The following is a 20348-nucleotide window of genomic DNA, read 5'->3' as shown; positions in this document are numbered from 1 at the left end:
GGGGGGGGGACACATTGCCTTGCTGATTACACACACAGAAGAGATCTGCACTGTCATTAACACAAGTAACTCAGTGTTGTATTGTGTTCTTGACTTAAACAGGATAGGTGCTGGGAGCTGGCAGTGCCCATACCCAAAGTAAACAGAATTGGCAGAGTTTGCAATCAATCTACGGTTGCTGTGTCCTGGGGCTTTGTGTGTTAGCATATCAACCATGCTGCTATTTACCCTGTGTGATATTGACTTTGGCACTGTAGCTAAACCCTACCCACCCCCATTATTATGTAAAGATGGGATTGGACCCGCTAGGTATGACACTGGCCCAGTGTACCTAGTGATGTTTGAGATTCCCACACTGAAGTTGGCATGGCTTTCTAGTTACACTACTGTATTTGTCCTTGAACAACTAGCTGGAAACACTGTTTAAGCATGTGGTGGGTCACTAGAAGGGAGGTTAAGTGGGTCAGAATCTCAAAATGTTGAGAACTATGGGCTGGGGATCATTGAGGAAACTAAGGTAAAGCACGGTCATGGAAGGGAAGAAGGAGGTATTTCCAAGACAGGGGTAAGTACCAGGACAGGGAGGGGTTAGAAGGAGTGCAGTTTACCAGGACAGAGAGCAACTGTAGCTTTTTAGAAATGAAGGGCACAGCCTGAGAGAGAGGGAGTGAATTAATAGAGCTTGGCAGACGAGGGAGCATTGAGCTCGGTGCATTACACCCCACAGACCCTGATGCTACACTGCTTTACACAGAGAGGGCACACACGCACACACACACACACACACATCACATAACAGTGTTTTATAACACCTTGAGGAATCTTATTTACACCAAACCCTGTTTTGGCTTTGTGCACCTGCAAATCAAATATCACTTATTGTTCTTTATTTCTGAACAGTGCCTGCTTTAAATACTGAATAGTACACAGCCCATTAGAGGGCGTGAAATAATTCAGCTGAAGTTGAGAAAGCAGTAAACTTAAACACATTAGCTTTGAAGATCAACAACAGGCGGTGAAAGTCCTAATGCTGGAATGAGGAGGTTAGCTAAGGAGCTGCTAAGTGAGGTTTGGACACAATGGAGGAAACACCAGCTGGCTATAACAACAGAATGAGATTTAAATATGATCTCAAATAGACCCAGTAGTCAACCAGGTGATTGTTGTATAAGAAAACGTATTAAAGAAGCCTTAACTGGCTCAATCAAACTGAGTCACCTATTCCCAAAACAGACAATGGGAGTTCCAGGCAATGGGAGTTCCAGACAATGGGAGTTCCATGCAATGGGAGTTCCAGGCAATGGGAGTTCCAGACAATGGGAGTTCCAGACAATGGGAGTTCCATGCAATGGGAGTTCCAGGCAATGGGAGTTCCAGACAATGGGAGTTCCATGCAATGGGAGTTCCAGGCAATGGGAGTTCCAGACAATGGGAGTTCCAGGCAATGGGAGTTCCATGCAATGGGAGTTTCAGCACACTACAAGATGGCATTACTCTCAATGCCATCACGTGGCCAATCAATGACTAATCAGAAATTACAAGGATTCACATACCGTATACTTTCATTTAATCTCATGAGCTGTTACGAAGTCTGTAGGAATTCCCTGGTTGAAACAGGTTAAGCAGTAAAGGAAATAAAGAGAGGAGGAGTTCAATGCTTAGCCAACTGTATGTGCATGCCTGGGGTAGTAGAAGTAATGCCATCTCCTGCGCTGTCTGTGTCTGTGGCAGCAGTGTGGAGCTACTGGAGCGTTGTTCAATAGCCTGCCATGATGTTAGGGTGGTGGGAGGTCAGAGGGAAAGACCCAGTGTCTGGCGCCAACCAGTCCAGAGAGGAGAACTGTGCTCGGGGCAGAGATAACGGGAGAGACTGGAGACAATGGGAACGCATCTGATGCACCTGTCACTGGCATGCCAGTCTCCATAGTGAAGGACTGAAACTGGTAGAGGGTAGGAGACAGGAAGAGATGGGGAGACACAGAACGACACTGGAACTGGGAGACATTGAGAGAGGCTGGGAGAGAAGTTGAGAGACAGAAGGGGAGACTAGGAAAGACTTTGACAGAAATAAAAATGGGTCAGACTAGGAAAGCCTGACAACAATGGGCATCTATCCTTTTGGCATACCAGCGCCCAGCTCATGTCACACAGAGCAGAACCCAGCCACAGTACCAGAGCCAGGATAGAGGACAAAGAGAGTTCAGAGACAACAATGGCTTAGACAACACTACAGAGTTTCAACTTTATTCAATCAAACAATCTATCTAATGTATTTATAAACCTCTTTTTACATCAGCAGATGTCACAAAGTGCTTATACAGAAACCTAGAGGGCAATTGGTGTTGCAGCGAAGGTGAATAAAACACTGAACATATAACATCCACATGGGTCACAATGCACACAGTTACACTAAATACAATGAGCTAGTACATCATGTCATAGGGTCGACAGCCTTCAATATGAATATACTCAGTCGGCCTACTAGTGATCAGCTTTAGCATCAGCACAAAAGTATAGCAAGCCAAAGTTGCCTAATAAGTAAGGTGCTCTGTGCATTCTTAGAATGTCTAGTCAACAAAATATCAACAATGTGCCGACAAAACAAAAAAGCATCATCAACGTCATCATCGTCCTCATCAACAACATATTACCATCGTCATCCCCAGCCGGCGCAGAGTTCTTCTTTGTGGAGAAGAAGGACAAAACCCTGCATCTGTGCATCGACTACTGAGGTCTCAGCGACATCACGGTGAAGAAACGCAACCCGCTACCTCACATCTCCTCGGCCTTCGAGCTGCTCCAGGGGGGCACCGTGTTCTCCAAGCTGGACCTACCGAACGCCTACCACCTGATGCGAAACATGTTAAACCGGTTCGTCTTCGTCTACCTCGATTACATCCTCTTCTTCTCCCACTCCACCCAAGAACATATGCTCTACGTCCGACAGGTTCTACACTCAGTAAGATATTGGTGGGTATTGTGAGTAGACAAATGTGGGAGTGCATGGAAAAGAATGATCTGATTACAGCCAATCAGCATGCTTATCGCAGAAACCATTCCACTACCACTGCATTGGTTGACATGACTGACCAGTGGCTCAATGCTATGGATAATGGCACATTTGTAGGTGTACTATTTATAGATTTCAATGCAGCATTTGATTTAGTGGATCATGAAAAAGTGCTGTTGGTCTGTTCAACTAGGAAAAGGCCTAAACAGCATGGGATACAATTAAGTATGGGAGGAGTACAAATTGAAGAAGTGGCAGAAACCAAACTATTGGGAGTGCAGCTAGACAACTGCTTATCATGGTCGTCTCAAATAACTAATCTATGTAAAAAAATATATATTAAAACAGCATGTATAATCAGAAGGATAGCTAAATATTTACCAGGAAAAATTATTCAGCAAATAACACAAGCATTAATTGAGAGTCAGGTGAACTACTGTTCGGTGGTCTGGGGAAATGCATCATCAAGTTAGGAGGCTGCAGAATGCACAGAATAAAGCAGCAAGAATTGTTTTAAGGTGGAGATATGGTTCTTCTGTTGCAGTCATGCGCAGTGTTCTCGGTTGGTCATCAATCGACAAGGTAATTGAAAAAAACATGCTTATTTTATTTTATAATATACATCATTTAAAACGGCCAAGTTCTATTCACAACGGTATTCAGTTGGTAAGAGACAGGCATTCCGTAAATACTAGGAATAGATTGTCCACCATCTATGCGTTATCCAGACAGAAAAGAGAAATAGGCAAAAGAACATTTAGATTTAGAGCAATAAAGAAATGGAATAAATTAACTAAGCTAACTAGAAACCTTTCAATATATATAATTTATATATATATATATATATATATATAATTATATATATAATAATATATATATAATTTAAACAGTATTTTAAAACAATGTAAATATAGTATATAGAAATGTTGTGGGACTATAGTAGATGAAGAATCAATATTTATTAGATTGAGTATTTATTGGCTCATTATGCTAGTATATTATGTTTGTTTGTAATAGTGTGTTATATGTGAAAGTGTGTTTGTATTATAAATTGTATTTTAATGTTTAAGGACTCTTGGAAGATTAGTCCAAATGGGGACTAAAAGAGATCCTAATAAAATCAAGTCAAATGTCAATGCCTCCTGGAGAGCAAGCTTTTTGTAAAAGCTGAGATGTGTGAATTAATTCGGTCCACCATCCCCTTTCTGGGCTACATCATTGCTGCAGGGAGTGTAGAGATGGATCTCGGGAAGGTGAGAGGGGTGGGGGATTGGCCACAGCTCACATCCAGAGTCCAGCTGCTGCGGTTCCTGGGCTTCGCCAACTTTTATCGGTGCTTTATCCGGGGGTACAGCACCCTGGCTTCCCCCTGTCTGCACTCACCTCTCCCAAGGTTCCGTTCACGTGGTCTCCAGCTGCTGATTGGGCGTTCTGGGATCTCAAACACTGCTTCACCACAGCTCCCATCTTGGTTCATCCTGACCCGTCCCGCCAGTTCGTGGTGGAGGCTGATGCTTCTGATGTTGGAGTGGGGGCTGTCCTGTCCCAGCATTCTGCCCTGGACCTCAAGTTACATCCCGTGCCTTCTTCTGCCACCGCCTCAACGCCACAGAGAGGAACTACTATGTGGGGAATCGTGAGCTGCTTGCAGTGAAGTTGGCATTGAGGAGTGGAGGCACAGGCTGGAGGGGGCGGAACATCCATTCATTGTGTGGACCGACCACAAGAACCTGGAATATCTGTGCACCGCCAAGAGCCTCAATTCCAGGCAGCCTATATGGGCCCTAGGGTTCACCCGGTTTAACTTCTCCTTCTCCTACTGGCCGGGATCCTAGAACTTCAAGCCAGATGTGCTGTCACGCCGCTATAGCCCCACGACTTCTACCCCAGAACCTGAGACCATAGTTCCCACCTCCTGCCTGGGGACAGCACTCAGCTGGGGAATAGGGAAGCAGGTTCGGGAGGTGCTGCGCTCCCAGCCAAACCCCGGGGAGGGGAGGTCCAGATAACCGGATGTTCATGCCTGACGTGGTTTACATGCCTGACGGGGGCCTGGGTGGCAAGCAAGTCTGGAAGAGGGCCCACTCTTCCAGACTTGCTTGCCACCCAGGCCCCCGTCAGACTCTGGCTTTTATGCGACAACGCTTTTGGTGGCCTACCATGGTCCCTGACTTCTCCGCATTCGTCGCCACTTGCACGGTTTGCTCACAAAACAAGACTCCTCGGCAAGCTCCGGCTGGTCTCCTCCAACCTCTGCCTGTCCCTCACCATCCCTGAGCTCACATTTCCATGGTCTTTGTCACGGGTCTTCCCCTGTCTGATGACAACACCGCCATCGTGACTGTGGTGGATCGGTTTTCCAAAGCCACCCACTTGATTCCTCTCCCCAAACTACCCTCTGCCAAAGAGACTGCCCAGCTCATGGTGCAGCACGTCATCCAGATCCATGGACTACCAGTTGACATGGTCTCTGACCGGGGCCCTCAGTTCTCGTTCCGGTTCTGGAAGGCATTCTTCACCCTCATTGGGTTGTCGGCCAGCAGGCCTTTCACATTTTGAGTGTTCCCTGAGGTATCAGCCCCCTCTCTTCCTTGAGCAGGAAGAAGAGGTCGGCATACCTTCTGCCCAGATGTTTGTCCTCCGCTGTCGGCCCTCCTCAAGACCACCTCCAAGTATCGACGACAAGCGGCTCGCCACCGGACCCCGGCTCCCCGGTATCATCTCGGGCAGAATGTATGATGTATATGTCTGTTGCCAGTTCGTTTTGCCCGTAAAAACTACCAGCGTTTGTTTCCCTGCTTCTGCCTGTTTTCCTGCTCCTGTTTTCTAGTCCTTCCCGGTTTTGACCATTCTGCCTGCCCTGACCCTGAGACTGCCTGCCGTTCTGGACCCTTTACACCCTCTCTGGATTATTGACCCCTGCCGGCCCTGACCCTGAGACTGCCTGCCGTTCTGGACCCTTTACACCCTCTCTGGATTATTGACCCCTAACTGCCCTGACCCTGAGCCTGCCTGCCTTGTTGTACCTTACCCCATCTTACTGGATTATTGACCCCTGCCGGCCCTGACCCTGAGAATGCCTGCCGTTCTGGACCCTTTACACCCTCTCTGGATTATTGACCCCTGCCTGCCTTGACCTGTCGTTTGCCCCTATGGTTGTAATAAACTCTTGTTACTTCTACACTGTCTACATCTGAGTCTTACCTAAACGTGATAGGATGTGTCAGTTCTCGAAATGGCTGCGACAATCATCAGTGTACAGAATATAGGGCAGTGGTGAGATAGGACAGACCTGAAGTCAGCCTGTTGATGGTGACTTTAAAATGATATGGCTCCCTTTCTATTTGGGGATGAAAGTTAGAGTATCAACTGTGCCATAATCATGTTAAATTAATTAAATTAAGTATGGCTAATACTTTGGCAAGCCAAGGGACACTTGTAAATATATGTTCAATTAAACTTAGAGGCATAAAGACTATGCAGTATAAATAAAAAGCCGTAAAAAAGCAGTCACACAGTGCCGTATTGAGCAAGAGACGCCAATTCCTGGTCCTGGAGACCTATAGAGTACATGAGTCTGAATACACACTGTAGATCTCCAGGACCAAAGTTGTTGACCACTACACTATATACAGTATACAGTACACTACACATCAAAGCACCCAACCACCCACCTACCAACTATACAGGACATCTTATGCATCATCGGTCAAAGACAACGCCAACACAATGGCCTCAGCAGGCGGCCATCTTGCTGTCTCCTGTCAGACAGGCCAGTGAAGGCTACAGGAGACACCCAGTGAACTGTTGCTAATGAGACCTTGTACCCTGGTAACCAGCGGGAGCCTGAGCCAAGTCCAACGTTGTTTCATTAACTGAACCCTGTCAGAAATCTTCTCTCTCTTTCTGTCTCTTTCTCTTTAAGCTCTGAATCCCTCCACTGCTTATTTGTCTATTTACATTTCAAAGAAATTCAATCAGAGACCGAAGCGTTTCATTATCAAACACACTGCATCAATAGGACAGCTGGATAAATGATTAGGCGATTGAGAAAGTACAGATCACACCGCTTTTCATGTTACCTCACCACTCTGTGCTGACTGGGTAACAGTAGCAAACTTGCAATAGCTTTTTTTTTATTTATTTATTTTTTTAAATATATTGCTTATCTGAAATGGAGAGAAAATGGAACGAAAGACTGATTATAGGTATGAAAAGCTCTCAATGACTCAACAATGTATTTTAGTTGCTAGCAGAGAGAGAGAGAGAGACAGAGAGAGAGAGAGAGAGAGAGAGAGAGAGAGAGAGAGAAGATTTTATGGATTTGATATTATTTTCCCACCGTAGCAACTGGCTTTTTGTGGTTTTACGCTAAACTGTACTACTCAATTCCTAATTTTATGATTGGATCCCCACACCGCCAATTATGCTTGGTTTGGCCCTCATCCTCGAGGCCGTGGTTTGAGAAGTGAAAATAGTTGTGCAGGGCTTGTAAAGAGAACAGAGCAATAGTTCCTCTCTCTCTCCACTCTCTTCATAACAAACCCCTAATTCTGTGTGCTAACTGGTAACAAATAAAAAAGTACAGTCACATTTAATATGGTAGATTCATAAGCACAAATAAGAATTATATAGAGCAGGATATTTTTCAAGGTTTCTATTGCGAAGTGGTGGGAGTGAAAAACGAGCGATAATTTGCAATGGTTATATTTGGCTCAATTTTGTTAGTTCAAGACGACAATGGTAGTATTATAAACTTTGAAACAACTGGTTTGAGGTAGGCTTCACTAGAGAACTAGAGAAAAGAGAAAAGAAAAGAGAAAAGCTGTTTCTCCGAACCTCAGGCAGTATAGGCTCAAGCATGCCAGTCAGAGGCAGCCTGTCTGTCTCCTTATTTATGTTTAGAAAACAAATATGAAAACCTAAATTATGGGGGGGAGCACTCATCATGTTTATGCACCCTAATAATCACCCTAAGAATATTTCCAGAACCAACTTTATATGTTGGTGCCTACCCTAGTATTTGTGAAATGTGCCTACCCTAGTATTTGTGAAATGTGCCTACCCTAGTATTTATGAAATGTGCCTACCCTAGTATTTATGAAATGTGCCTACCCTAGTATTTATGAAATGTGCCTACCCTAGTATTTATGAAATGTGCCTACCCTAGTATTTGTGAAATGTGCCTACCCTAGTATTTATGAAATGTGCATACCCTAGTATTTATGAAATGTGTACCCTAGTATTTATGAAATGTGTACCTACCCTAGTATTTATGAAATGTGCCTACCCTAGTATTTATGAAATGTGTCTACCCTAGTATTTATGAAATGTGCCTACCCTAGTATTTGTGAAATGTGCCTACCATAGTATTTATGAAATGTGCCTACCCTAGTATTTATGAAATGTGCCTACCCTAGTATTTATGAAATGTGCCTACTCTAGTATTTATGAAATGTGCCTACCCTAGTATTTATGAAATGTGTCTACCCTAGTATTTATGAAATGTGCCTACCCTAGTATTTATGAAATGTGCCTACCCTAGTATTTGTGAAATGTGCCTACCCTAGTATTTATGAAATGTGCCAGTTGAAACCAGTTGAAAAACAGGGAGGGGTTGGGCTTCAAATATGTCTTCACGGGTTAAATTTTTTTTTACAGTTTTTCTCAATTGCTAAAACACAATTTCTGAAACCTTGCTCCATTTCCTGAAACATTAAATACAAAACCTCATCATCAAGCACTATTTACATAACCTCTGACTCCTCTTGCAAATTGAAACATTCGCCTCAAAACAGTTTTACTTGTGTTCAAAATCAAACACTGCTCTCAAAATCATAAACAAAGTGATCAAAATGATATACACTCTCAAGCAGTCAGTAAACAATACACCGAAAAATAGAAAACACATTGTTCAAAACATACAATTCTCAGGAGAAGTTCATTTTTAATCTAAAAAAATATTCATATTTTTTTCGTCATGGTCTTTTGATGGACGAAAACATGTTCGATCATAGTAGCTCAAAATTGATAAGAAATTACTACTCTGCTTTGCTCTTTGCAATTTTGTTTTTTGTTCTTCCTCCTCCTTGTAGCCCTATTTTTACAGTACTGTACCCTGCATCTCACAAACTTGTCCTTTGTCTTTGTGATACTGTAATTCTTGTTATTTGTTGATATGAACCTGCAACCAGTCAAAATCTATTGAGCAGTCAGTACTGTTAATAAATGGAAAGCACAATGTTCAGGGCCATACAATTTGTCCATTGTACAGTATACAGCCTACAATGCACTGTACAACAGTATCCATTCTCAGACTTTCTCCTTCCCACCTTCAACAACCTGTTTGCTCTCTGAACTGGCTCATATTGGTTGTGTCGCATCATTTGAAACAGGTTAAATCAATTTTGAGTGGTTGTGTTCAATCAATGACATGTGTTCTCTATTTGTATTTGATTGTTGCCACTTGTGTTTACCAGTATGGATGACATGTGCATTAGAGTGCAGAATGTGTTTTGAGAATGAGAATGTGTTTAGAGTTTTGCTGAAAAGTCTAAGTGAGATCTGCAAATTGTGTTTTACCATGTGAAATGGTTTAAGGTATTGACAACAGACTGCATAATAAGCTAAATGAGTCCAGGCAACTGAGAATGTTGTTCAGCCAATGGGTTTTAATGTTTTAGCAAAACTGTAAACTGAGACCGGTTCCAAATGGATCCGAGGACAGTCAGATCCATTCCGAAAAGGCCCGTGGAAAAACAGAACCGTGCCAGTTTGGATCCGAGAGACCCAGATTCAAAAGAAGAAAGAAAAAGAAACCTTTGACTGGGTGCTGCCAGCACCATCAATAAACAAGTTATATTGGCCAAATTATCCACAGTTACGTGCCCTTAAAATCGACCTATAACAAATGGCAAAAAAACTATTTGTTGTGTTTGGATGTGTCGCATATCAAAACTTTATAGTCTATTGTTTTATTGGTTTTTCCTAAAACAATAAATGTCCACCTCACGGTTCAGCTGTTGGAGATTAGAGCACAAATGTATCAGGGCATTGTATGCATATAGGCCTATAGGACTAGGCTTCCACTGTATGATATTCATATTGTCGTGACGTGACTATCATTAATGTGATGACTGCTATTTATCGAATACGTAATATAGAATACATAAACACACACAGTATAGGTTATTGATTACATACATAATACAATGAAAACAGGTCCCTAGTGGACTAACAAAATATACATTATTTTCCCGTATTCCATCTCTCATCATTCCCAACATTCAGATGTTGAAATACATTGTCCCAGTGTCCATTGATTGATGTTGAAGTTTTTGGCAGCAAGAGTCTCTCACTCAGTAACAAAGGGATTTTTTCCTTCTCGATACTGCAGAGCAAGAGAGAGAAAGTTTACGACTGGCTGTTAAGTCATAAAACCGGCCCAACTCCTCCCTCTTTCCTCTCTGGTGGGAGAGAGGGGCGTTCTGGCTATCTGCCAGCCATGTGCCGAGCTGATCTGGCACCTTTGATCCTCACCAAGGAGACAGATTATTAACAATATTTTTTAAAAGATGCTTAGGCCAAGCCCTAGAGAGACCGAGAGAAAGATAGAGATATGCTGGTGCCATGTTCCCGACACTGACATTTCTTTATCCTTATCAGAAAGGCTACCACTGCTATATAGATATTGGCGTACAGAAGGAGGATCGTTCGGAAATTTCCTATCAGAATATTTTTTATAAAAATAAGCATTATATTGTTAGATTGAAGGAGTAGCTCTGGTAGGCCTAAAACATTATTTTTCAACTGTCAGTCAGTTGGAGCACCGGTGCATACGCCCTTCTTAGGCCTACAGTAGCTAAGCCAAATAATAGCCATACCACACCATATCTTCACAAACGTTTCACAACTTTATTGTTGTAATGTCAAATGTAAGTCAAGTAATACAACTAGGTTATTATATTGTGCCATTAAATTAAGTTTTGCATCTCACCCTCTTAGTGTTTTCCTTTTCAGGGTTTGAGTGCGAATAGATATATGCCTACCAGTATTCTATTGTATTGCGGCAAACACAACATTACAGTTGGACTTTAATTTAGCAAAAGAAAATGTCTCAACAGAATGAAACAAAACACTTGTTGCAAATTTAAAGAGCTGGTTTAAACCTTCACAAAAGTTTTGAACAGGCTTGGCCAATATTGCAGCAATTACCAACAAGGCGAGTGCCTACCGTAGGCATCCCCAAAAATTTGCAGCAATAGACTAATTATATTTATTTTACAACAGGCCTACTTTTAACTTATATTAAAGAGCAAAAAAATTCAATGACAGTTCAAACTTAATTTAGCCAATGAAAATGTTACAACAAAATGAAAGAAAACACTTGTTGCGCTGGTTTAGATTCTTAAATAGGCCTACCATAATAATAATAATGATATACAATAATAATAATGATAAAACAAATGGTAATAAATACAAATATAAATAAATTCAAGTTTGAACATTTCATCAAGCCTGAATAGTGAGTTGCACACACACAGTCCGCCAACATTCTTCTCGTCTTTGTCCACGACAATACTACAACTTGTCCCAACGGAGGACATTACCCTTGTTGGCTTCTTTTCACTGGGCTATACTTTTTCTCATCTAACTTTTGTTTTACTTCAATGAAAAAGACCTTCATCTTCACAATCAACAGTAGCCTATGTGCCTCTCACTCGCTCTCTCTCTCTCCTCAGCAGCAGGTCGACATGAGGTGAGCGGCCGGAACCCGTTTCAGCTGGACATAACCTAAACATTTTATTGAGTTGCAATTGACTGATACAGATAACAAGCTCACGCATTTCTCATCACCTCACACAGATGAAGAGAGGATGGATCCAATGGTGTCCAGTTGGTAAATCAATTTCAATTGTACATACTCGAGATCCATGGTATTTCTATCAGACCCGACCCAAATCAAAGACAAGACTCCGAATTTTGGACCCGGACCCGCTCAGGTCCCGGATCTCGTAATTCAGGGTCTGATGGACCCGTGAAGACCTCTACTACAAGCCACACTCCGTCACACCCACCAAACAGAGAAAACATAGGTAATCTAAAAGTCTGTTCAAGAACGATTTTTGGGGGAAACGTGACGTTCAGTACAAGCCGGTACACAACGTAGCAAATGGTCAATTTAATTAAGCACAACCCAGAACTGACATAGTCGTTCTACAAACAAATTTCCAAGCATGTTTACTTTCTGAACTGTTATACCAACAGTTTAAAGTAATACAGAAATGATTGGTATTTCAGTTGTGGTTGGGATATTTTGACCAAATTATCAGCAATGTTTGGGATGTATTTTCCCTTCAAAGTTCACCAGAAACAACCCTTTCACAAACAGTTTTTTTTTAATGTCACAGGGAGGAATTCCCCCGGACCTCCCTAGAAGTGTGTTGACCCCCGGAACCCATTGACCCCCCAAAGTTACGCCCTTGAGCTAAGAATCCAAACCTCAGTTAGCATGCATGAATAGAGTCATGTGAAAGGCTGATCACCCCTCTACACATTACATTTTTCTCTATAAAGTGAAATATTCATGCAGCTTTGAGAATCAAAGCAACAGCTTTCATTTAAATGAAATCAACTAGGGGTGGGTGGGAGAGGGTAGGATATAGGCAGAGGAGAAAGAGAGGGGTGGGAGTGATGAAAAAGGAAAGAGAGAAAAACGTGTTTTAAATGAGAAGGATCAGGGTTATGAGACATCCCAGTTCCCTTTTCGAACAGTGGACAATAACCATTGCATCACAGACACTTATCTTACATAAGAAATTAAAGCATAACTGAGAGAAAAGTCTTCCACGGGTGAAGTGAAAGAAGCCATCTGTACTTCACTTGCACAAATTCATAGAGCTCAGTATTTACACTATCATCTTCCATCTAGCCTCCTGTCAACTGTTTTACTCACAAAGATACCCGGCCGCAAACTCCAATAAGACGACAGACTAAACGCCGAAAACACTATCTAAGGCTGTCAGCCTCCTCTCTGCCTACTTCTCTCCATTTTGACATCACCCAGTACTCTCTCTCTCTCCCCTAACAGCTGCTTACATAATTTACATACCACATTCTTCTCTCTTTGCTCATCACAGAGAAGCAGCACCAGCAGTACCTACAGCACAGAGCACAAAGTTTCCCAGTGGTAGCCTGACAGTGCTGTCGTCACAATCAGCCCTAAAGTGCCTCTCTCAGCAAAGGACCTCGGCTAAGGGAAGGGAAAATGTATGTCGGCCTATGTAGCCAATTTCCTAATAGGTGGCTCTCAGAGGGGAAATCAGTGAATGGAGACTTAAGTGGCTCTTAATCCAGAGTGGCCGTTCAAGATCTGTCAAGTTCAATCGCGGTACCAAGCATACTGGGGCTTCCTGTTCTGGTTGGGTTCCGGCTGGCACAAGTGTGTGTGATTAATGGCCGTTTATGGGGTTGGCAAGGGCACATTAATGCTCGTGTTATTGATGGGGTCCTCCTAAAATTCAACCAACCACCATTAATAAGGTCTGAGGTCAATGTGGAGGGTCAGCAAAGTCAGCAAATAAGATATTGTGTGTAAGCACCATATTCAAGGCAGAGGGATGAGGAGGAAACATGATTTGACCCCATTTCTGGGTCAATCTTTCAGGAGCTTTTCTTACATTACATGCACCGCATCTGCCAGTGCGACAACTGACGGATGAGAGAGGAAGACAAGTCAGCATTTTGGATTTAGGGGGCAAAACCTTCCACTTATCCAGGGAGAGGCAAACTAATAAACAACACATTGTGTATGTGGCAGTGCTTCTTCCCCCGATGGGCTAGAACACCACAAGCGAAAGCATTACTGAAGGAACCCGGCAGACATGACCAGGTTTAAAACACGTAAAGGGCATGGGGCCAACGGCTTTCTGCAGGCTTTGCTGGTTTTATCATTCCTTTGTGTGTCATGTGAAAAAGAAGGAGGAAAGCATCTGCTGCACTACAGTAATGACTCGACAGATGTAATCCTCATCCTCATCTCATGCTGCTGGTACACAGTTACTTCAGTCTCTCTGGGCCAAATACAGCCTGATTATAGTGCAGTTATAGCTCTGTCTATTTTAAGTGTTTAAGTGTTTAGCTGGGATATAAAAGGGTTTGAGAACATCCAGTGCAGATCATGATAACAATGCATACAGTGTCATATCTAATGGTTCAAACCAAGGGTTGGAACTGGTTTAGGAAACAGAACCGCAAACCTGAAAATAAGATTTTTGGGGGGCAGAACAGAATCAGAACCAGGAACGAAAGTGATCTATACTGTTCCGGAACAGATCCATTATTTTAAAATCATTAGAGCTGGTAAATAATGTTATTTTACGTTCCATGCATTTTTTTCAAGTCCCACAAAAATGCAACAAAGTGCCTATGCACTCTGTTACTCAGAAGAATGGATTAACTTTTTCAATGCTAGTTAAGGATTCTATAGTTATCACATTTCACATTGGATTTATTAACCACAAAAAGTTAAGACGTGTTGTTATTTTAATTCTGGTGCCGCTCTGCACACACTTGCTTGTTAGCCATCTAGCTAGCTCTTGTCCAACATTTTTTTTCAAACAGTGGGTTAACTGCCTTGTTCAGAATGACAGATTTTCACCTGGTCAGCTCGGGGATTCGATCTTGCAACCTTTCGGTTACTAGTCCAACGCTTTCGGTTACTAGTCCAACGGCAGGTAGCCTAGTCTAACCACTAGACTACTTGCCGCCCCAACGTTAAGCCAACTCTCTGAAGTTCAAATACATTCAAAGTTATTTCATAGAAGCTGCTCCTTAGGTATTATTCTGTGAGCCTAATACAGATCATGCATGTCATAACAGCAATATGCCCACCACTTCAAGCCAATCCTCCTCTTCCACAATCTCTCGCTCTCTCTCCACCCGCAAACTTTTGCATCTTGCGCCCTACACTTGTCTGTCCAATGCATGCAAATAGCCTGCCTGCTCCATAGCAAGCTGCTCTATCCGCAATGATTGGTGAAGTAATGAAATGTCGAGCTAGCTAAATGTAAAAAAATATATAATAACAATGATTTCAGAGGCTAAGAAAGGAGCAGAAAGGAACTATATAAACCGTAACTTTTTGGGGGTTCGAACCGGTTCAGAACTTTATTTTGGTGGTCAGAATAGAGGAATGGAATGAAAAAAATATGTTTCTGTTCAGAACGAAAAAAATGAAAAATTATTTTGGTTCCAACCCCTGATACAAACACCATGACCTGAGCCGACGCACCACCAATGTGTAGCACCCACAATTTGTGCTAAATCAGAAAAGTATTGAATAGATGTAAAAGACTATAGATCATTTCCAAAACACATGCCTTTCCATTACTTGTTCATGTCTTTTCCAGAGGAGTATATTATATTTCCATATGTATTGTCTCTACTTATACTATCATTCTCTCATGGAACAAATCTGTGACCCCATTAAACCTTGAGCTCCATCTCAACTCCCCCAACCCCCTGGTGCCTATCCTAATGTTCCTCTCCTAGCTTCAGGCAGGACAGCTAAATACTACATTATTAATGAGTGTTGCCTTTTGAAACCAGGTGCATCGTCCTGTCTAAATACCATATATGAATTATTTAGCGTTTGAGAAACGAGGGGACCCTCATTACCAGCCAAATGACTTCCCAGCACACCTGAGCCCACTAAAGAGATGCTGGTAATAGGGGCTCATGTTCAGGTATGGTGTATCGGTGTATCATGTGTGTCCATTGACCCGAATTCCTGCACTGTCACTGTCACTGTCTTTATCAATGTGGTGAAGGAACTGTCCAAGTGGCACTGAAAGTTACATTGACCCAAAAGGGTGGAGCTTGACTGACTTCTCAGAACTGACTCAGTGCGGACACACTTTACTAAAATATTAATCATAAATGAAAGTATTTTAGTGCTTGTGTCCATGGCTCTTGGCCTCAAGTGCAGATGGATAGAGAGAGTGAGAGGGAAAGAGAGAGAAAGAAAGAAAGAAAGAGAGATCGTCACCCCCATATGACTCAACCTCTGTAGCAGAGAGTCGACTCCCCATGGGTTACCAGGAAGTTGACTGGACAATCCCATCTGATTGGCTAGTGCTATGCTACAAGTGTACAATCACAACAAATACAAAAACCTACAGAATAACCCACCAAAACAACAATTAACCACTCAAACCTTTCACTTGGAGCCAAAAAAAAAGGAAAAAGAAGACTTGTACTCACCAAAAGTTTTCAGCGTGAACTCAGGTGAGTTGTCAGGTAGGTTGCCCGGGGTGACGATGTGTACACTGGGAGCTTCCATCCCAGACTGAGGCTACAGCGGGAGAGGAGAGGAGGTCAGAGGAGCTGAGGAAAGAACCAGAAACCAGATGCTATCTGCAGCTAGTAGAGAGAGATAGAGAGAGAAAAGAGAGAGAGAGAGAGCGAGAGAGAGAGAGAAAGAAAAGATAAAGAGAGAGAGCGAGAGAGTAAAATGGCAGACTGAGAAAGAGGAAAGCAAGGAGAGACAGAGTGGGAGGGGAGAGAGGAGCAGACTGAGCGCAGGGAAAAGAGAGAGAAAGGCAAAAACACAGCTATCCCTGTCAAGTCCACATGGATCCTTTCTTCTTGAGAGAGTGGGGGAAATCCAACTGTAAAAGAGAGAGAGAATGCATGTGCAGGAGGAAGGAGGGAGGACAAGGGCATGCCCAGGCAATGCCCTTTTAACCTCCTAACATCCAACCGCCTGTCACTTTGATAGAGTGACAATCATGGACACTTGTGATTGGTCAGGGCAGGGGAAAGCATTTGATTGAAGGAACCAGAGGGTGGGGTTAAAGGAAAGGATGCTGGGTGACAATGGACCAATGCCTCCACCACATAAACCCCACACACACACACACACACGCACGCATGCACGCACGCACGCACGCACGCACACACACACACACACACACAGTTGTCCTGACACTATGATGTAGTATATCTCTCTGTAGTCACTCACACCAGCCTCTATGAATTAGTGATGGCTGGATTTAGCTTCAGTTTTTCCAAGGAACATTATACTTGTCGATACTGCAGAATGTATCTTTGTGTAAAAGTCAACCAAAGTAGGCTTCCATGACAATGATGATGACGATTGCAAAGTGTACACTGGGTGTACAAACAGTAACAACCCCTCCTAATATTGAGTTGCCCCCCTTCAATTCGTTGGGCCATGGACTCTACAACGATTCGGAAGCGTTCCACAGGGATGCTCGCCCATGTTGACTCCATTGCTTCCCATAGTTGTGTCAAGTTGGCTGGATGTCCTTTGGATGGTGGACTGTTCTTGATACACACAGGAAACTGTTGAGTGTGAAAAAAACAGCAGCGTTGCAGTTCTTCACACAAACCGGTACGCCTGGCTCCTACTACCATACCCCGTTTAAAGGCACTTAAATATTTTGTCTTGCCCATTCACCCTCTGGACGGCACACATACACAATCCATGTCTCAATTGTCTCGAGGCTTAAAAATCCTTCTTTAACGTGTCTCCTCCTCTTCAAATACACTTATTGAAGTGAATTTAACAAGTGACATCAATAAGGGATCATAGATTCACATGGATTCACCGGGTCAGTTTATGGCATGAAAAGCACAGGTTTTCATAAATGTTTTGTACACTCACTGTACATGTACACTCATATATTATACACATATAAACACATGCTTGGTCTCTATCAACAAGAAAACAAGCTTATTCAACAGAGTTAAATGACAACATGTGTTATCCATCACAAAATCTCTCAAAAATAACATTTTTAGAATAAATTACCTTGGAAGAGGAATGAATGCCAAGCTAATGTGTTCATCTACACCATTGAAGCTAATGTGTTCATCTACACCATTGAAGCTAATGTGTTCATCTACACCATTGAAGCTAATGTGTTCATCTACACAATTGAAGCTAATGTGTTCATCTACACCATTGAAGCTAATCTGTTCATCTACACCATTGAAGCTAATGTGTTCATCTACACCATTGAAGCTAATGTGTTCATCTACACCATTGAAGCTAATGTGTTCATCTACACCATTGAAGCTAATGTGTTCATCTACACCATTGAAGCTAATGTGTTCATCTACACCATTGAAGCTAATGTGTTCATCTACACCATTGAAGCTAATGTGTTCATCTACACCATTGAAGCTAATGTGTTCATCTACACCATTGAAGCTAATCTGTTCATCTACACCATTGAAGCTAATGTGTTCATCTACACAATTGAAGCGAATGTGTTCATCTACACAATTGAACTGCATTGCACTAAACAGGAAAGAGATGACACTGTCTGCTCAAATTACATGATAAAACCAACTGTAAAAACAAATCTGGGGTGAACCTCACATATTTTGGGGATAGAGGCTTCGTGGAGAAGTACAGATCAGGGTTGGGTTATAAAAGAATATCTGAAACTTTGAACATCCCACGGAGCTGGAGCAGTTTTGCCTTGAGAATGGGCAAAAATCCCAGTGGCTAGATGTGCCACGCTTATAAAAACATACCCCAAGAAACTTGAAGCTGTATTTGCTGCAAAAGGTGGCTCTACAAAGTATTGACTTTGGCGGGGTGAATAGTTATGCACGCTCAAGTTCTGTTTTTTTGTCGAATTTGTTTGTTTCACAAAAAAAAAAATTACATCTTCAAAGTGGTAGGCATTTTGTGTAAATCAAATGATACAAACACCCCAAAAATATATTTTAATTCCAGGTTGTAAAGTAACAAAATAGGAAAAATGCCAAGGGGGGTGAATAGTTTCGTAAGCTACGGTATCTCTGTTTGAAATGGGCCATTATGTAATACCCCTTGGACAATAAACCGTATTCTGCCCTTCAGCAGAGTTAAACACCTCATAGGTGAAAGGACAATAGCAGATGGATAGTGACTTGGCTTTCTATTGGTTTTGTCTGGATGTTATTTTCACAGCTTGCCCAGTACAACTCCAGTGGTCTAGTAACCTGGTGATGACCTGCCCTTTCCTGGCCAAGCTGGACTAGCAGGGTCCCTACTAATCCTGATTAACGGGCTGTTTTTCGCAGAAGGGGTCCAAATAAAACCAGCACTCAATTGGTGGAGAGATGAGGAGTGGCTTAAAAAGTCGACTCACTCTGCATGTAGCTTCCTCTCTCACTGGCTGGCTACTGTATATAGCCCCACCCCAAAACTGCCACAGTAACCCTAATATGTTATTTCATTCGGGCTCCAGAGAGCCTGGTTCGTTACGTGCGCACACACACACACACACACAAACACACGCACAGGACACACTTTTCCGTAGCCTTGTCACTCTCTCTTCCCCTCACTCCCTTTCTCTAATTTATGTTCTACTTATCATTGCTTCTTAAGAAAAGACAAAGCAACGTTTTGAAACGCTTGACATTCCCACTCTGCTGGAGGGGTGAAGCCCAGATAAGCACAGCCCAGGACAGAGTCTACCTCTGGGAATAGACTAAGACAACCACTGAGTCAGGCTGGGTAGACAAAGGATATCCGCAGCAGCTATTTCATGTCATCTCATGTCAAGAATTAGACAAGGAAGGATAGGACTGGACAATGGGTGTCAAAATGTCAAGATTCTCCAGAACTATAATGAATTGAACTTGAGATGGACTTTCTGGCTGCCATGTGTAGTTAATGTCATTTTCCTCTATTTATCTCATGCTAAATCACCAAACATTCCTGGAAATTGTGACACTTTGTTTCTGAGGGTGGAAAGGAAGATCTCAGGCCTGGTTCAAAACTATCTCCCACTCTCTACTCTGTCAGTCTGGTTCCCAGAAGGGTTTGTCACGTCCGGACCTTAGTTCCTTTTGTATGTTTCTATTTTAGGCTGGTCAGGGCGTGAGTTGGGGTGGCCATTCTATGTTTTGTTCTTGTGTTTATATTTCTATGTGTTTGGCCTGGTATGGTTCCCAATCAGAGGCAGCTGTCAATCGTTGTCTCTGATTGAGAACCATACTTAGGCAGCCTGTTTTCCCACTCTTGTTTGTTGGTGGTTATTTTCCGTTTCAGTGTTGTTCACCATTCAGGACTGGTTCGCTTTTTCTTTATTCGCTTGTTCGTTTGTTTCCTGTGTTCAGTGTAATAAATATGACGAAGACTTACCACGCTGCATATTGGTCCGATATTTCCTACTCCTCCTCAGAAGAGGAAGACAACAACCGTTACAGAGGTTCTTTATTTGTACTATTTTCTACATTGTAGAATAATAGTGAAGAAATCAAAACTATGAAATAACACATATGGAATCATGTAGTAACCAAAAAAGTGTTAAAC

The 20348-nt window shown here is 42.5% G+C and overlaps 1 protein-coding gene across 1 annotated transcript in view; it reads right to left on the bottom strand.

Moving 5' to 3' along the window:
• LOC112231003 (regulator of G-protein signaling 3) overlaps nt 1-16457 on the bottom strand; it is a 256295-nt gene extending 239838 nt beyond the window's left edge. Inside the window, exon 1 of the mRNA XM_042311668.1 lies at nt 16274-16457. Coding sequence (XP_042167602.1) covers nt 16274-16352 — 79 coding nt within the window. The 5' untranslated portion in view covers nt 16353-16457. The remainder of the gene's footprint in view (nt 1-16273) is intronic.
• Between the last annotated feature and the right edge of the window lie 3891 nt (nt 16458-20348).

The sequence above is a fragment of the Oncorhynchus tshawytscha genome, linkage group LG33 (genome assembly GCF_018296145.1).
Source record: "Oncorhynchus tshawytscha isolate Ot180627B linkage group LG33, Otsh_v2.0, whole genome shotgun sequence".
Classification (NCBI taxonomy): Eukaryota; Metazoa; Chordata; class Actinopteri; order Salmoniformes; family Salmonidae; genus Oncorhynchus; species Oncorhynchus tshawytscha.
The sequence above is the reverse complement of the archived record's forward strand: the minus strand, read 5'-3'. Positions and strand labels throughout refer to the sequence as shown.